At 47.2% G+C, this 15,148-nt stretch overlaps 1 protein-coding gene across 3 annotated transcripts in view; it reads right to left on the bottom strand.

Annotated features, from left to right (window-relative positions):
* Scara5 (scavenger receptor class A member 5) overlaps positions 1-15,148 on the bottom strand; it is a 92,858-nt gene that overhangs the window by 64,819 nt on the left and 12,891 nt on the right. For all 3 annotated transcript variants that reach the window (XM_041663189.1, XM_041663181.1, XM_041663196.1), the window contains exon 3: positions 4,695-4,823. In XM_041663189.1, the coding sequence (XP_041519123.1) occupies positions 4,695-4,823 (129 nt within the window). The remainder of the gene's footprint in view (positions 1-4,694; positions 4,824-15,148) is intronic.

Below are 15,148 nucleotides of genomic sequence, written 5' to 3'. Positions count from 1 at the left end.
ATTCAGTGTCGGGGTGTGTGTGTGTGTGTGTGTGTGTGTGTGTGTGTGTGTGTGTGCTGATTGTTATGTAAAATGTGCCTTAGTCATGGAGAGAGAGAGAGGAAGAAGGAGGAGGAGGAGAAGGGGGAGGAGGAGGAGGAGGAGGAGGAGGAGGAGGAGGAGGAGGAGGAGGAGGAAAAAAGACACGGTGGTCATGTCCATCCTGCTGACATTACAAATGAATAAATAGCGTAATATACAGTTAGCACAGAGATGCTCTGAGAGTATGGGACACTGGCAGATGAGCCAAAACTAACTTCCAGTCTCCATTTCTCCATTATTCATCTCAGTGGACTGCCAAGGAAACCAAGGAGAAGAAAGAGTGATACTATCAATGGCACCAATAGTACCAGTCCCTCCCTCAGCCACACATGCTGGGTACCGACCACCTTCCTGAGTGCTTCAGCTGTAGCGACCCTGTAACCCTCACAGCAACTCAGGGAGGTGGGTAGGAATGTCAGCTTCCTCTGTTGAAACAGGAGAACCAAGTCCAGAAAGGTCAGGCGACACGGCGGTGGAGAAGCCAGAGTTCAAGCCCAGATGGGTTGACTCGAGGATCCAGACTCACTCCAGTGTGAACTACAGCACAGCCCTCTCTGTCCTCATACTCTCTCTGAAGAATATAGGGTCAGCATGTACTAAGATGAATGTGTGCTCTCACCCTAGGCTACATAAGTATGTCTCCTAGACAAATAATTTTTATTTGTTTGTTTCGAGATAAGGTTTCTCTGTGTATCCCCAGCTGTCCTAGAACTCACTTTGTAAACCAGGCTGGCCTCGAACTCACAGAGATCCACCTGCCTCGGCCTCCCGGGATGCTGGGATTAAAGGTGTGAGCCACCACCGCCAGGCGCCAAATGTTCTTGACGGGCAATTCCATATTCATATCCTTTAGAGGCAAGAATAAAGTGAAAATATTGTTTCTCCCCCACATGAGTGTCTTCCAAAGTTGTCTTGTTCATTTATTGTCTCATCCATTCATACATCTGAAAGTCGGCCCTTGAAGAATCAAACCAAACAGACAAAAAACTGTAAGGCAAAACTAAGTACCACACCCTTTGTCCTAAAGGGACTAAGGCTGTTGGTATGGAGACTGAGATTCCCTGTGACAGAAGAAGGTGGGGCTGAGCTAGGAAGAGCAAGTGTAGAGGTCCCAGATGGAGCATAAATGAGGTGCCCCGCAAATCCCTTCTCTGTGGTCTCTGTACTTGCTATGGGTGGACCCCAGATCTGCCTCTCGGTTCTCATTTTAATTACCTTCAAATCCCCACGAGGTGCGATGGGGTGACAGCTGATGTTAATTACTCCTCGAGAGTGACTTTAATGACGTAAGATTCCCTGCCTCATAGATGAAAGAGAACTAATGCCTCATAGATGCACGCCTCTTTCCACCACAGGGGCAGGAGTCGTCAGGATTCTGTCGCACATTGAGCAACGTCCTTGACAGCGGCTACAGACACAGGGTGGGATGCCTCGGGACTGTCCGAATAAAGACTGATGACATCATACTCTGAACTCCACGATGCATGGTGGCATCGGCATCCATAGTGCAGATGGCCATGTGCTCTGAGGACACATCATTGTCTCCAGGTTTCAGGGACCAGCCTACTTGAAACAAGGTAATTGAAATAGCTAGTGCTCAGGTCAGATCTCCCCTAGGCAGAGGACTCCACAACTCTGGCATTCGGGAATGGGGCATTCTTTTTGCATAATTTGCTATACATAGCTACATTGTGTGGGGGGGGGGAGAGAAGGAGAGAGAGAGGGAGAGAGAGAGGGAGAGAAAGAGAGGGAGAGAGAGAGACTTCAAACTCATCCTGAGCAGCAACCACACCTCATTACCTTTTTATCCCCATGATTGAAGAAGATGATGGCAATTGTTAGCTGTTGCTATTAAGAAAGAATTAAATCCAGGTGTGGTAGCACATTCCCATAAGCCCAGGATTCAGGAGGCTGAGGCAGAAGACTGCCAAGAATTTGGGGCCAGTGTGGGCTATGTAGTGAATTCCAGTTCAGCCTGGGCTACAATACAGGAGAGCATGAGGGGTATGTATGACCAGTTCTGCCTGAGGTGAAGCACCCCCAGTGAACCCCAAAGGGAGACAGCCAGGTAAGCTCCAGATCACCCGAACCACCTCCTCCACTTCCTATTATCTTGGTGTTTGCTAGGGAGGAGCATCCTTGGAGATATTCAGTCAGGTGGCCCAAAAGCCCTTATCCCTGAGACATGGAAAAGCCTCTCTAAGTACCACATTCTCCTTCCGATGGGAGTGGCCACTGCTGCCTGCACTTCTATGGGCTTCCCTTATAAAACCTCTCCCTGAGGCCAACATGGTTGTCCAGACAGGAATCTAGGCAGTTGATAACAGCCACACCCCCTGAGCCAAGAGATTAGTTCTGATCCGCTCTAAATTTTCATCGCCACAGGCAATACTCCGTGACTCCAAAACTCGCAGGCTGAAAGGAAACAGTCATGACCCAAAAACCCTGCTCATGTCTGAACAACTTGAACAACGAAGGAAGGCTGGCAGTGTTTCCACAAGATTGGGAAACCACATCCGGCCCTCCTTGCTGAAGCTTCCGGGATGTCATCATAAATCCCATGAGAACACTTAGCCAAGAGAGAGAGCCTTTCTGTGTCACGCTGCACAGCGCTGTTGCTGGCAGAGCACCTCTCTGTGCTGAACGGACAGCCGCCCGTCTTCACAATATCCACTCTTAGGTTTCAGGTCCATCCTCAGCCAAGCAGAATGTGCCTTACCTTTTTCTATGTGGCAGCCCTTCAGGTATTAGAAGAAAATTTTCCTCCCCTGCACGCTTCTCTTGAGATGAGATGGTATCTCCCTGTCCCCATCCTTAGCCTCCAAGGTCCTATCCCAGGTCCCCTTCCACCCTTAGAAACCCCTTTTGGCCACTTAAAAGTTCCTGTTCAGAGTAGTTGTAACACCATGGCTTTCCTGCCGGGTTGAGACACTTTTCAAACATTCCAGAAATTTGTTATGGTCCTGGCAGCCAAAACCACAAAACCCAGATCCCAAGAACATGTTCAAATCATCCCCTGACTGGCTTGGCCCATGGTAGACCTTGCTGGACACCATCCTTGGGTCGCTGGGATGAGTCAAGAGTTGCTCTCAGTGTTGCTGTTGGCCATTCCTCAGTGCAGGGCTTGGTGAGACAGGCACCGCCCCTGATACCCTGAGTGTGGAAACCTGAAGGCACAGGCAACATCAGCTATCCTGTTACAATGCCCAAGTGGCTGGTTCCACTTGACGGGGAGTGAGTCAAGACCACAGGGAGGTCCTGGGCATCATTTCAGCATTTCCAGCAAAGGGTCATCTGTATGGGCGGAACCTCCAGAGTCTTGCCCTCTAGTTAACTCAAGGACCCCATCCTGCGCACTCCAAGGCAGCTCTACCTGGTCCACAGCCTCACTCCAAACAGCCCCACCCTCTTCTGTGCAATAGCCGTTTCCTCAGAGTGTCCCCACTCCTGCAACATTCTGTACCCTAGCACAGTGCCCACTGCATGTCTCCTGACCCAGGGCTCTGGTCACCTGACCCTGGATCAGCCTCCTTCAGAGAATCCCCTGGCTCTTACTGAACTGTGTCTCAGTCTCGGCCCAGAGCCTGGTACAGGGGAGGGTCTCATCTGATAGAGAATCCCTTTGACCTTCTTTGCCAAGCTGTCCATGTCTCCATTGAGAAGGTGGAAAAGAGCAGTTGTTCCTCTGGAGAGAGCCCGGAAGACACCGCCAGAGCCTGGCTTTGCTGTCTCCATCATGGTGGGATGAATTGCAGGTGGCTAAACTGGGCTGCTCACAGCACAAAGCCAACAGACTCCCACTGAATCCCTTTCTTTTCTTTCTTATTTTTCTTCCTTTATCTTTCTTTCTTTTCTTCCTTCCTTTTTTTTTTTGAGACAATCTCTTTTTATATAATCTTGGCTGTCCTAGAACTCACTATGTAGATCAGGCTGGCTTTGAACTCACAAAGATCTACCTGGCTCTGCCTCCCAAGGGCTGGAATTAAAAGTGTAACAACACCCGCCCCCCTCTTGATCCCTTTTTAAATCTGCCAGCTCTGCCTGGCCCTGGCTCTAGGATGTACCCCTTCCCATCCCACCTATCAAAGGCCCATCTCATAAGCAGTCATGGGGGAAGAACCGTAAGCTGAGATAGAAACGATTCTACCTCCTCAGAATTGCAAAGGGAAGCAGGCTAGGGTTAGGGCCAGGGGTAGGCCATTATTAGCCTCAGCCCCAAAGTGCTATATGACTGTTTTGATGACACCCCAGAGGCTGAGGAGTCCGTGTGTAAGGCATGTGTCTCTTGATGATGCAGGGACAGTCAGAAGCCACCCTAGGAAGCTGGATCTGTCCTACTGGCTTCAGAGATTCCACACTCTCAAATGCCTCCCCTTTCAATCCACTCCACACAGAAACAGGCAATGCTACCTAAGAAGGCGTTCAGTCAGAAAGACCAGCCAGCAGTTTCCTCTCCGGTTTCCATAGCAACAAGGTGGCCCAGCATCTTCCTCTCTGGGTTTCTATAGCAACAAGTGCAGCATTCGGGTTTCTGACAGTGGGAGTGGGGAACGGAGGCGCTGAGTCTTCCTCCCTCATCCCCAGAGTCCTGGATACAGAAAGATTGCTCTTACCTGCTAAGATGAAGATACCCACAAGAATCAGGAAGACCAGAAGGTAGAGCCCCAGGACTGCATGCTTCAGTGCTGACAGGGAGCCCAGCTGGGTACAGCAGCCACCCACCTTTCGTTTGTGACATGGACCTAAAGGAGAAGAAATGGAACAGAAGTGATGTTTGAAAACAGCTTCATGGACTGTTCTAATGAGGTCTTGCCTCTCCTTCTTGCATACAGACGTTTAGGCTCTCCTGAATGTCTATGGTACAGGAACTTTTCAGGACCACCACAAGCTGTTCAGCTTCTTGTTCTCCACCCGCCCTCTGAATAACCCAAACAGGTCTGCGTGGTCCCTGTAAACACATCTCCAAGTACCAGAACCACACTACGGTAGGCTTTACCATGCATTCTTTACCAAGTGCCATTACTTCCCACAATCCAGGGAATATGGAGAAAAATCAACATGAAAATTGCTGTCTCAGTGGATGAAGATGCCTGGTGCACATGGCTGGAGACCCGACTTCCGCCCCCACAGAGAGGACCGACTCCATGGAGTTTCCCTCTGACCTCCATGGTGCACTGTGGCATGCGCACCCACACATACACATCACATGTGCATGCATGCACACATGTTAATAATGATTCTAAAAGATTAGGACTTGCAAGTAGTTCGGAGAAAATGGGAAGGAGCACAAGGCTCTGGCCAGACTGTGGACAGGTGCACCTGATCTGGAGGAAGTGGAGGGCTACGTAAGACTAGAATGTTGGGGACAAGATAGAACAGTGTTCTCAACCATCCTGATGCTGCGACCCTTTAATACGGTTCTTCATGTTGTGGTGACTCCTAACCGTAAAATTAGTTCATTGCTACTTCATAACTGTAATTTGCCTACTGTTATGAACCATAATGTAAATGTCTGATTTGCAACCCTGTGAGGGTTGTGACCCACAGTTTGAGAACCACTGTGCTAGAAAGCGCTGTCTGCCTCTTTATCTTTAATGTCATCAACAATTAGAAGCTAAAAGCCGTGGAGGGCATGAATAAAACAGGTTTGGAAGCCACGTCTGATCACCAGCTTGCAAACGTGGGTTTAACCAAAAATCGTAGTAACCTCATCCTATGCAGTTAGACCACAGCATCTGCTGGAGAGAAGACATTGGTTGCTGTCCTGGGCCGTACAGACAGTGTGTCCATGTCTTTGGGCTCACATCCAAAGTCAGCTAACTAAATGCCTCATGCATTATTTGCTTTTCTTGTTGTTGAGATAAAATACCTGACAAAAACAATAAGGAAGAAAGATATTATTTGGTTCAAGCATGAGGTCCATATTGCAGGGTATCTGTCATATAACGTCATACAGCATCCACAGCCAGGAAGCAGAGAGAGATGAATGGTGATGATTCTTTTTATTCAGGACCAGAATTCCAGCCTATAGGTTGATGCTACCCGTATTCAGAGTAGACCTTCCCTCTTCAGATAAAATTCTCTGAAAAGGGTCTCATGAGTACACCCAGGGGGGTGCTTTTAGGGTGATTCTAAAACAAACCTGATGAAGTTAGCAACCAAGATTAGCTATTATAGTTGGACATAGTGGCGCACACCTTTAGTCCCAGCTTTCAGAGGGCAGAGGCAGGCGGATCTCTATGAGTTTGAGACAGCCTGATCTACAGAGTGAGTTCCAGGACAGCTAGGCAGCCACACAGAGAAACTCTGTCTTGGGTTAGGGATGGGGAGCGGGGAGATTAACCATTATACCTGTCTGTAGCGCCTGGACTATGGGACAGTTCGCGAGTCCGGCAAGGGGCTGAGATTAAAGTACGCTAGAGACGTGAGTCATTCAGGAAGAGAGAATGCAGAATGTCATTTATTCAACCTTAGAGAAAGCCTTATATACCTAACTGCTGCATAGTAGAAATGCCCCAGGCAGGTGGGAAATTACCAGGCTCAAGCCTGGGAGCAAACAACTCCCCTGTAGCTAACCACCAGGGTGGGTAGAGCGAACACAGGAACAAACAAGATATTTTGCCAGAAACTGCGAGCTATCCTCAATATAAACCCTGGGAGGAGGGGTAGACCTGTGGGCCCTACACCTTTCAATACAGTTACTGGAGAGACTGAAGCAGGAGGATGGCAAATTTAAGATTGTCTGGGCTACATGGTAAGTTCAAGGCCAGCCTGGGTAACTCAGTGAGCCCTTGCCTCAAAAAAAAAAAAAAAAAAAAAAAACCGGCGGTTGGTAGATCAGAGTGCTTGTCTAGCATGCACTGGGCCCGAGGCCCCATCCTCAGGACCGCAGATGGCAGCTACTGCTAGTAAGAGACCTTGCATTGGGACTCAGGGCATCTATCGATGCAATTGTCCTTCAAGGCCAGTCCTTCAAAGCCCACACAGAGACCAGGAAATTTACAGACCTTCTACATCAATCAAAAGAGGGACGCAAGGACCCCTTTTCCATCCCATCTCGGGACAGTTTATAAGAATCAATGTACAACGTTCTTTTCAAAACACGAAGTCTCTCTCCCACTCTGTGCTCCATGGAGGTGACAGGGCCCTCCCGAGGGACCGTCCTTTGTAGTCCACTGCCATTGATTGGACGGGTATGGGGAAGGAAAGGGTTGGTGAGAGAAGCTTGCAGACCCTTGGTTGTTTCATTGGTTTTGAGGCACTTTGAGAGCTGTGTTTTCTCTCTTGAGCATCCTCTGCAGGTTTGGTTACCATGGGGACATTGTGGGTGACAACTGATGCCTGTGGAGCTAAACAGAGATGCCTGGATCCTCAGAGGTGTGTTGACTTGAACAGCATCTTCCTGTTCATATCCTCCACTTGATTGCAAACACTGCCTTTAAAACACTATGCAGGACGGCTGCGCAACCTCACCATAAAACATCAGGCACAACGCAAAGCTAACTGCCAAAGAATAAAAAGCCAACGATCATTCTTCTCAATCCTTAAATGTTAGCAAATTTTGAGAAATCAGGCTGGTTCTCCGTAAGCATTTGAACAGAGATCATCTTTTCTTTTTTTTCTTTAAAGTACCTGGAATTTTCTTTCTAGAATTTTCCATTTCTTTCTATACCAGGATCCAACTGGTTTTAGTCCTGCATTTGTAGGCTCTGGGAACACTTCATCAACCTCTTCTGGTGAGAGCCACTAGCTTTCTTATTGCCACTTAACAGAGAAAAGCCTGCCTCCTGAAAGAGCCAGGGCAGAAGGCACAGCTCCGTATAATCTTATACACATGTTAGTTCTCATTACCACAGTGGGAGTTCCAGCTGCCCTGCTCTGGGTCGCCCATGCCTGAGTCTCAAAACAAGAGCAGGAGGAGGAGAATCACAGCCATGTATACAGAGACAAGGCGAACCTTTGCCATTTGTATTGTTATTGTATTGCTAGCTTGCCACAGGAGGATGTCGCGTGCACAAAAAACACTCTATTTTGTGTGTGTGTGTGTGTGTGTGTGTGTGTGTGTGTGTGAGAGAGAGAGAGAGAGAGAGAGAGAGAGAGAGAGAGAGAGAGAAGCCCCTTTCCTTGTATCTGAGGCTTCTACTTACTAGTGAACACCCCACCTGTGATAGATCCCTTTGTCGACACTCTTTGAGAGGGTGTGGTTTCTTTAGGAACTCTTAATCCCTTCCTATGCTAAAGAAAACTATTTCAAATGGAGCAGAAGAGGGGCTTCAGGCATATATTTCCACAAATGGTAGGACAAGCAGAACGTGAAGACCATGACGAGATGCCTAGAACATATGAGAATATGTCCACAAGGGAAGGAAAGAGAAATTAAGACACAGACTAACAAATGGAGGAACTGTTGTTACTGTGTCTGTGTGTCTGTATGTGTGTGTGCGCACACACATGCCAGAGGTCAGCTTTGCCTGCCTCAGTGCTCTATTTTATGAGACGGGTCTCTCACGGAATCTGAGACTCACCCATTTGAACAGACTGAAAGGCCAGTGAGCTGGAGGAGTCTCCCTGGCTGTCCTGGAACTGCAGATGTGTGCTGTCAAGTCTGGCTTCTGCCATGAATTGAAGGGGATCAAACTCAGGACCTCGTGCTTGTGTGGCAAGCACTTTACTGACTGAGCCATCTCCCCAGACCATGGAGAAGCATGTTTTTATTGTTGCTTGCCTTTTTTCCCCCTAGATCAAATGAGGAGGCATATTTTCAAGCAAATTCTTTATCTGAAAAAGGTGGTAAATTGTTGTAGAATATTAATTTAAGATGTGCTATATTTGTTTATGCTGTGGAACATTTGTTTAATGATGCAAAGATGTGTTGCATTCTTTTATGTTGCATTTGTTTAACTCTGTGAAGCTGTGTTACTTTGCCTGTCTAAAACACTTGATTGGTCTAATAAAGAGCTGAACGGCCAGCAGCAAGACAGGAGAAAGGATAGATGGGGCTGGCAGGCAGAGAGGATAAATAGAAGGAGAAATCTGGAAGGAGAGATGGAGGAGCGAGAGAAGAGGGGGCCAGCCACCCGGCCACACAACCAGACATAGAATAAGAAGGAAGGAAAAGATATACAGAAATAGAGAAAGGTAAAAGCCTAGAGGTAGATGGGATAATTCCAGTTACGAAAAGCTGGCTACAAACAAGCCAAGCTAAGGACAGGCATTCATAAGTAAGAGAAAAAGTCTCTGTGTGTTTATTTGGGATCTTGGATTCAAGTGGCTCTCAGCCTTCCTAATGGCCATGTTGTGGTGACGTGTTATTCAGCACATTGGTTGAATGAAGGCAGCCACGGCCCTGCAGTAGCTCCCACTGGACCAGAAGAAGGCTCATGAACAGTGAAGAGGGAAGTGGAGCCTCTACTGGAAGCGCTCTGGCAGAAGAGGTGACTCCATATCCGAGGAAGAATCTGCATAGGGGAACGCCATGCCCATGGGCCTGAAGGGCAGGCTTGGCCACGGGGCTTGTCGCTCCTCTCCCTCCAGCCTCGTGGGTTCGTGAGCAGCTGTTGTAGATTCAAAATCTGGGACTCTGAGAAGAAAGTGTTCTTCCCAATGTGACAACGATTCTGCAGCGAGTCCTGGCGAAGCTGCTAGCTATTAAATGTTGTTGTCGTTTGCAGCCGAAGGGGCACTGGCCACCAGACTGATGGAGAAAATGGTGAAGGACAACGAAGCCTTCCAAGCCAGCCGCTCTCAACCCCCTTTGGGGTGCAATGACCCTTTCCCATGGGACACCTATAACCCTCGGGAAACACAAATGTTGATGTTATGATTCATAACAGTAGCAAAATTACAGTTAGGAAGTGGTAACTAAATAGTTTTATGGTTGGGGATCACCACAACATGACCACTAGGAAGGCTGAGAACCACTTGAATCCAGGCTCTAAGAGGGTTATGGGGGAAGTTTTTCCCCTCTGGATATGGCCTCCAGAAGAGACAGTAGCTTCTTGGAGACCAGGAAGTGGTCCAAGAGGTCATGAGACGGCAAGGCTAACAGCTCTGGACAATTTGAAAACTAAGCCCACATAAAATGACTTAAAGATCTCAGTGTACCAGCATAGGAGACAGTGATCTAGGCTTAGTATGTCAGCATAGGAGATGGTAATCTAGGCTCAGTGAGCCAGCATAGGAGATGGTGATTTAGTTGAGGAGCAGGTGGCTACTCATGACCCCTGGAGTGTCCCCATCCTTAAAAATCTGCATCTACCAGCTCCCTGTACTGTTTGCCCATGGCTGGGTATCCCAGGGCCTTGCCATCTTGACATCACCCCACTGCTGAAGTTAAATTTATTTAGGGATAAAAACCGCATCATCGTCACCAGCAGAGAGTTAATGTCTTCCTAGGAGGTAGCTAAATAAATGCCTCACTATTAAAATGGCAAATCCACATCTGTGTGTGACTCAGTCACTTTTAGTGCCACTGTGTTGAAAATAGTGGGAAACACTGACTTTGGTGATGGTAACACACACACACACACACGCCATGGTGGTACAAGTTTATTATCACACGACTGGGGAGGTGGAGACAAGAGGATCCATGGGGTTCACTGACCAGACAGCCTAGCTTACTTGATGAGTTCCAAACTAGTGAGAGATCCTGTCTCAGAAAAAGAAAGAAAGAGGAGAGAGGAGGGAAGGGAGGAAGAGAGAGAGAGAGAGAGAGAGAGAGAGAGAGAGAGAGAGAGAAAGGAATAGAAAGAAAAGAGGTGGACAGTATTTCAGGACATCTATGCACACGCATGCACACACAGACACATGAGAATATTCTGGAAGGTAGCACATTGATGATTACTAAGCCCAGCAAGAGAACTATGCTAGGACCTCACACACATATCTCCTGCACTGCCCTCCTTATGTGTAACTGTCGGGGTGCACTTCTGTCCTCCCCACGTGGGTGGACAGCAGTAGGGCCTGGTGAGGTTCTCTGTAGGAATGGACACATGTGAGGACATTTATTTTTGCTGGAAAGGTCATCTCTTACATTTGCCTCATACAAATAAATAATTGGCAAATTCTGCTTGGCTAAAAAAATGTACCTTGGAGCAAAATTTTGTTTTGAAAGGGCAAATGAAGGCGTAGCTCTCCTCACGTACCCAGGACTTCTGAACATCACTTAGTGCCCACGTAGGTGTACCATGCAGTCAAGCCCTTGCGATTGAGCTTTCTTCGACATTCTGTGGGTTGAACTCCACCCTGGACAGCCTCATTCTGCTCCAATGATGAAATCACAGATCTGGGGCATAGAAGTCCATGGTTCTAGAGTAAAACACTTGTCATATCAAGAGAGAATGTGAAGACACATTCTTGAACAGAAAATGAATTGTCTATTGTAGAATTCATTTTACTTGGGGGATAAACATTTGATTTCTTTTTTTTGATAAGATATATTCAAAATAAGATTGTCCTAAAGTATTTTATTATTCCCTGAGGTTAGACGTGTGGAGTGCTTTTAATAATGGGAACAAGAGCATGCCCAAAGAGTATCATCAGGCAGCCCAGACCCCGTCCCAGCCCTGCCAGGAGGTCAGGCATGGGGTGGAGCCCTTTGTAGGGAGATTTAAAGCCTGTCTGTCACATAAGGGCTGTGGGACATGAGGAAGCATTTCAAGCTGTTTCTCATCAATATGCTCTTCCCCTGAAAATGGAACGTTCCATTTCTCTAAAAATAATGTTTCAGAATTTTAGTTACAACTTTAGACCCTTTTGGGAGTTATCTGCTTAGATTTATTTTTCTTTCAATCACTTGCAAGTCTGATAAATCAGGTATTTATCTCCAAAGTAACTGGGTGGTAACAGCACCCAGGGAATGGGATGGTTCTGAATCCATCAACTTGAGTTTTAGCAATCACGACGATCATTTTCTTTGATTCTCATTGGTATTAGTCCCAGGCCCATAAACAGCAGGTGGGGCTGGTGTTTTATTGCTGGGAGGAACCCCCAGTGCTCAGCTCTGTCCAAGGATCTCCAATAAACCTGCCCAAGTCTGACTTCATTAGGATAAGCTTCATTCTCACACTGGTTACTCATCGCTCCCGATGTTTTCATTGTACGACATGCATGATGAGAAGCAGCCCCAAATGACCTCTGGCTCCGCTGCAATGTGTGCTTTTAATGGGGACCTCCATTAAGATTTGTTCATAAAAGTGAAGAGGACACATATGTGGCAGGGACAGAGTCAAGGAAGGACAGAGTCTCTGGCCTGAAGTGACAATGAGCTACACAGTAAGTCTTACCGGGATCCGGAAGGGCCTAAACATCTTAGATAAGATGATGCATATGGTGGCCTTCATTGTATATGCTAGAGATATCTCCCCAAACCCTTGTAACCTCAAGAGTGAACAGGTCTTTTGTACATCAGTAAGATAGTTGTGGGCACCATGTAGCTTTAAAATAAACCTGGCCACTAAAATGACCAAGGTACACAGAAAAGGGTCAACGTGGAGCCCACCCCTCAACCACTAAGAAGGGAAAAGAGATGAAGGTTAGTCAATAGCCAAAGATTACTCAATCATACTAGCTAATACAGCTTCCTGGAAAACCCAAAAATATTGGGTTCTGAGGGCTTCTAGATAGCTGAATTTGTGGATCATGGTTCCCAGGAGGTTATGTGGGTTCTGCACCCTCTCCCATACCCCATCCTATGTAACGCTTCCATGTGACTATCAAGCAATATCCTTGGTAACACCCATTGTAATAAATGGGGACGTGTAATTAAAGTGTTTTCCTGAGCTCTAAGGCACTGCAGCAAATTAGACTGGAGGGGAAGATCTTGGGAACTCTGGTTTATAGCCAGGGTTAGAAGCATATGCCGTGACCTGGGCACATGAATGGGATCTCTAGTGGATCAGGGCTGTGGTGAGTCCTCCATCGATGGGATCTATATCTGTCTGCAAGAACATACTGTCAGGCCGTGCGATGGTGGCGCATGCCTTTAATCCCAGCACTCTGGAGGCAGAGGCAGGCGGATCTCTGGGAGTTCGAGGCCAGCCTGTTCTACAAGAGCGAGTTCCAGGACAGGAACCAAAAGCTACGGAGAAACCCTGTCACCCTGTCTTGAAAAATAGAAGAAGAAGACGAAGAAGAAGAAGAAGAAGAAGAAGAAGAAGAAGAAGAAGAAGAAGAAGAAGAAGAAGAAGAAGAAGAAGCTGTCAGAACCAAAGACAATTGGAGGACAGCTAGGGGGCGCCCTATGACAGAGCTGGTTATTGGTGTAGAGGTACCCCACCCACCCCCACATTTTTTGATGAGCAGAGTTAGAGTACTCTATGTTGATTGTTGAGTGGGAAGGAAAAAAAAACCCAACACCACCACATGGCTTGGTTTTCCTATCTTAGCACAGTCAACTAGGCTATAGTGAGCAGCTAACATAGTGACCCTGTTTGCCCCCAGGCCTTGTTTAGTCCCTGGGGAAGTCAGGCCAGAAAACAGGAGGTGCAAGGGTAGGCGTGGATGTAGAAGTGATCACCTCCATCATTAAATGAGTCTGAACCTTTCACATCCATTTTTGAGAAAAGGAGAGAAGATGGTTAAAATGGGGAGGGGGCAGCCTGAACTAATTCCACTAAGACTCCATGGGGGCTCTAGGACAGTTCTTCCTAATACTTGCAGTTTGTCGTATAATTTTGTCAGTTCCCCATAAAGCTTCTGTGTCCCAAGCTCTATCTGTTCCCAAGGTTACTCTGGATAAAGATTCTTTGAAAACAATCGATGGCCTGTGCTTATTTTCCACCAACACAAGAACCGCCTGCTGGCTGCTATTCATCTGCTTTGAGAGCTAAGACTCAGATGGAAAGAGAGTCCAGACGTGGCAAAGGGCAGGGAAGGAGAGTCAGCTAACTACCAAGATCCAAGTGGGATGGAGAAGGCCATGGAGTCCTATGCAAAGAATGAATGACTTGGGGGAGGGGGCTGGTAGAAGGTACTACAATTTTTGTCCCAAATAAAATCATATTATCTCAGGTTTACTTGAAAATATGTACCTGATATATGTTTGTATATGCATGTATGTATATATCAACTGAAGTTATGCCATGTGTGGTGATAATAATCTACCCAAAAGCCATAGACTAGCTAACAGAATTCCCAGTGTCGGGCATGGGAAAACTCCCTTCAAGTTGCTGGTCAGGAAAGTCAAAGAGACTCCCCAAACCTCCAGGCTTTCACCCTTGTTTGTCTCTCAGAACTTGAAGGTGAGACCCTACTGTTGAAGACATGGTATATGTTTGACACAAGACTCGGAGGAATAGAGTTGGAACTGACCTGGAAGTCACTTCCCTGAGGATTATCTGAAGAGTCTATGCCAGCTGACAAGAAAGAAAAATAAGCAATGTTGTACCCAGCTGTAAAGCTTACAGACCACACTAAGGACCAGCACTGCAAGATAGCCCCAAGGGTGTAGTAGTGGCACCTGTGTCTTGAGGGCAACCAAAGATGTCTAAATTGGACTTAAAGCAAATTCAAAGGAGAGAATTAATGTCTGATACATTAAACCTAATTAACTACTGACCACCCGTGATTGGTGAAGCCGCAGGTCCTAAAGGAGGACCAACTACTGCCACATCCCTAAACCAGCATGATCCCTATCTGCGCTCTAACTGCATATCCTTATGTTCACAGTAAATGAGCTCTCACCCCTCATCAAAGACACTCCTTTCAGCCGGGCGGTGGTGGCGCACGCCTTTAATCCCAGCACTTGGGAGGCAGAGGCAGGCGGATCTTTGTGAGTTCGAGACCAGCCTGGTCTACAAGAGCTAGTTCCAGGACAGGCTCTAAAACCACAGAGAAACCCTGTCTCGAAAAACCAAGGAAAAAAAAAAGACACTCCTTTCTGAGGCAGATGGAAACCATTCCAGAAAGCCACAACTAATCCAAATGAAGAGAATTGAGTGGTTGGGGTGTCCAACCCCAGCTGATACCTCTACAACACAGCTCCCATACAGATAGCTCAGAGGGCATCACAGAAGAGGGGACGGAAAGAGTTTAAGAGTCAGAACAGAGAAGCTACACCCATAAAATC

This window comes from Microtus oregoni, unplaced genomic scaffold, assembly GCF_018167655.1.
Source record: "Microtus oregoni isolate MIOR12 unplaced genomic scaffold, Mior012 000001F_ref0000356, whole genome shotgun sequence".
Taxonomy (NCBI): Eukaryota; Metazoa; Chordata; class Mammalia; order Rodentia; family Cricetidae; genus Microtus; species Microtus oregoni.
The sequence above is the reverse complement of the archived record's forward strand: the minus strand, read 5'-3'. Positions and strand labels throughout refer to the sequence as shown.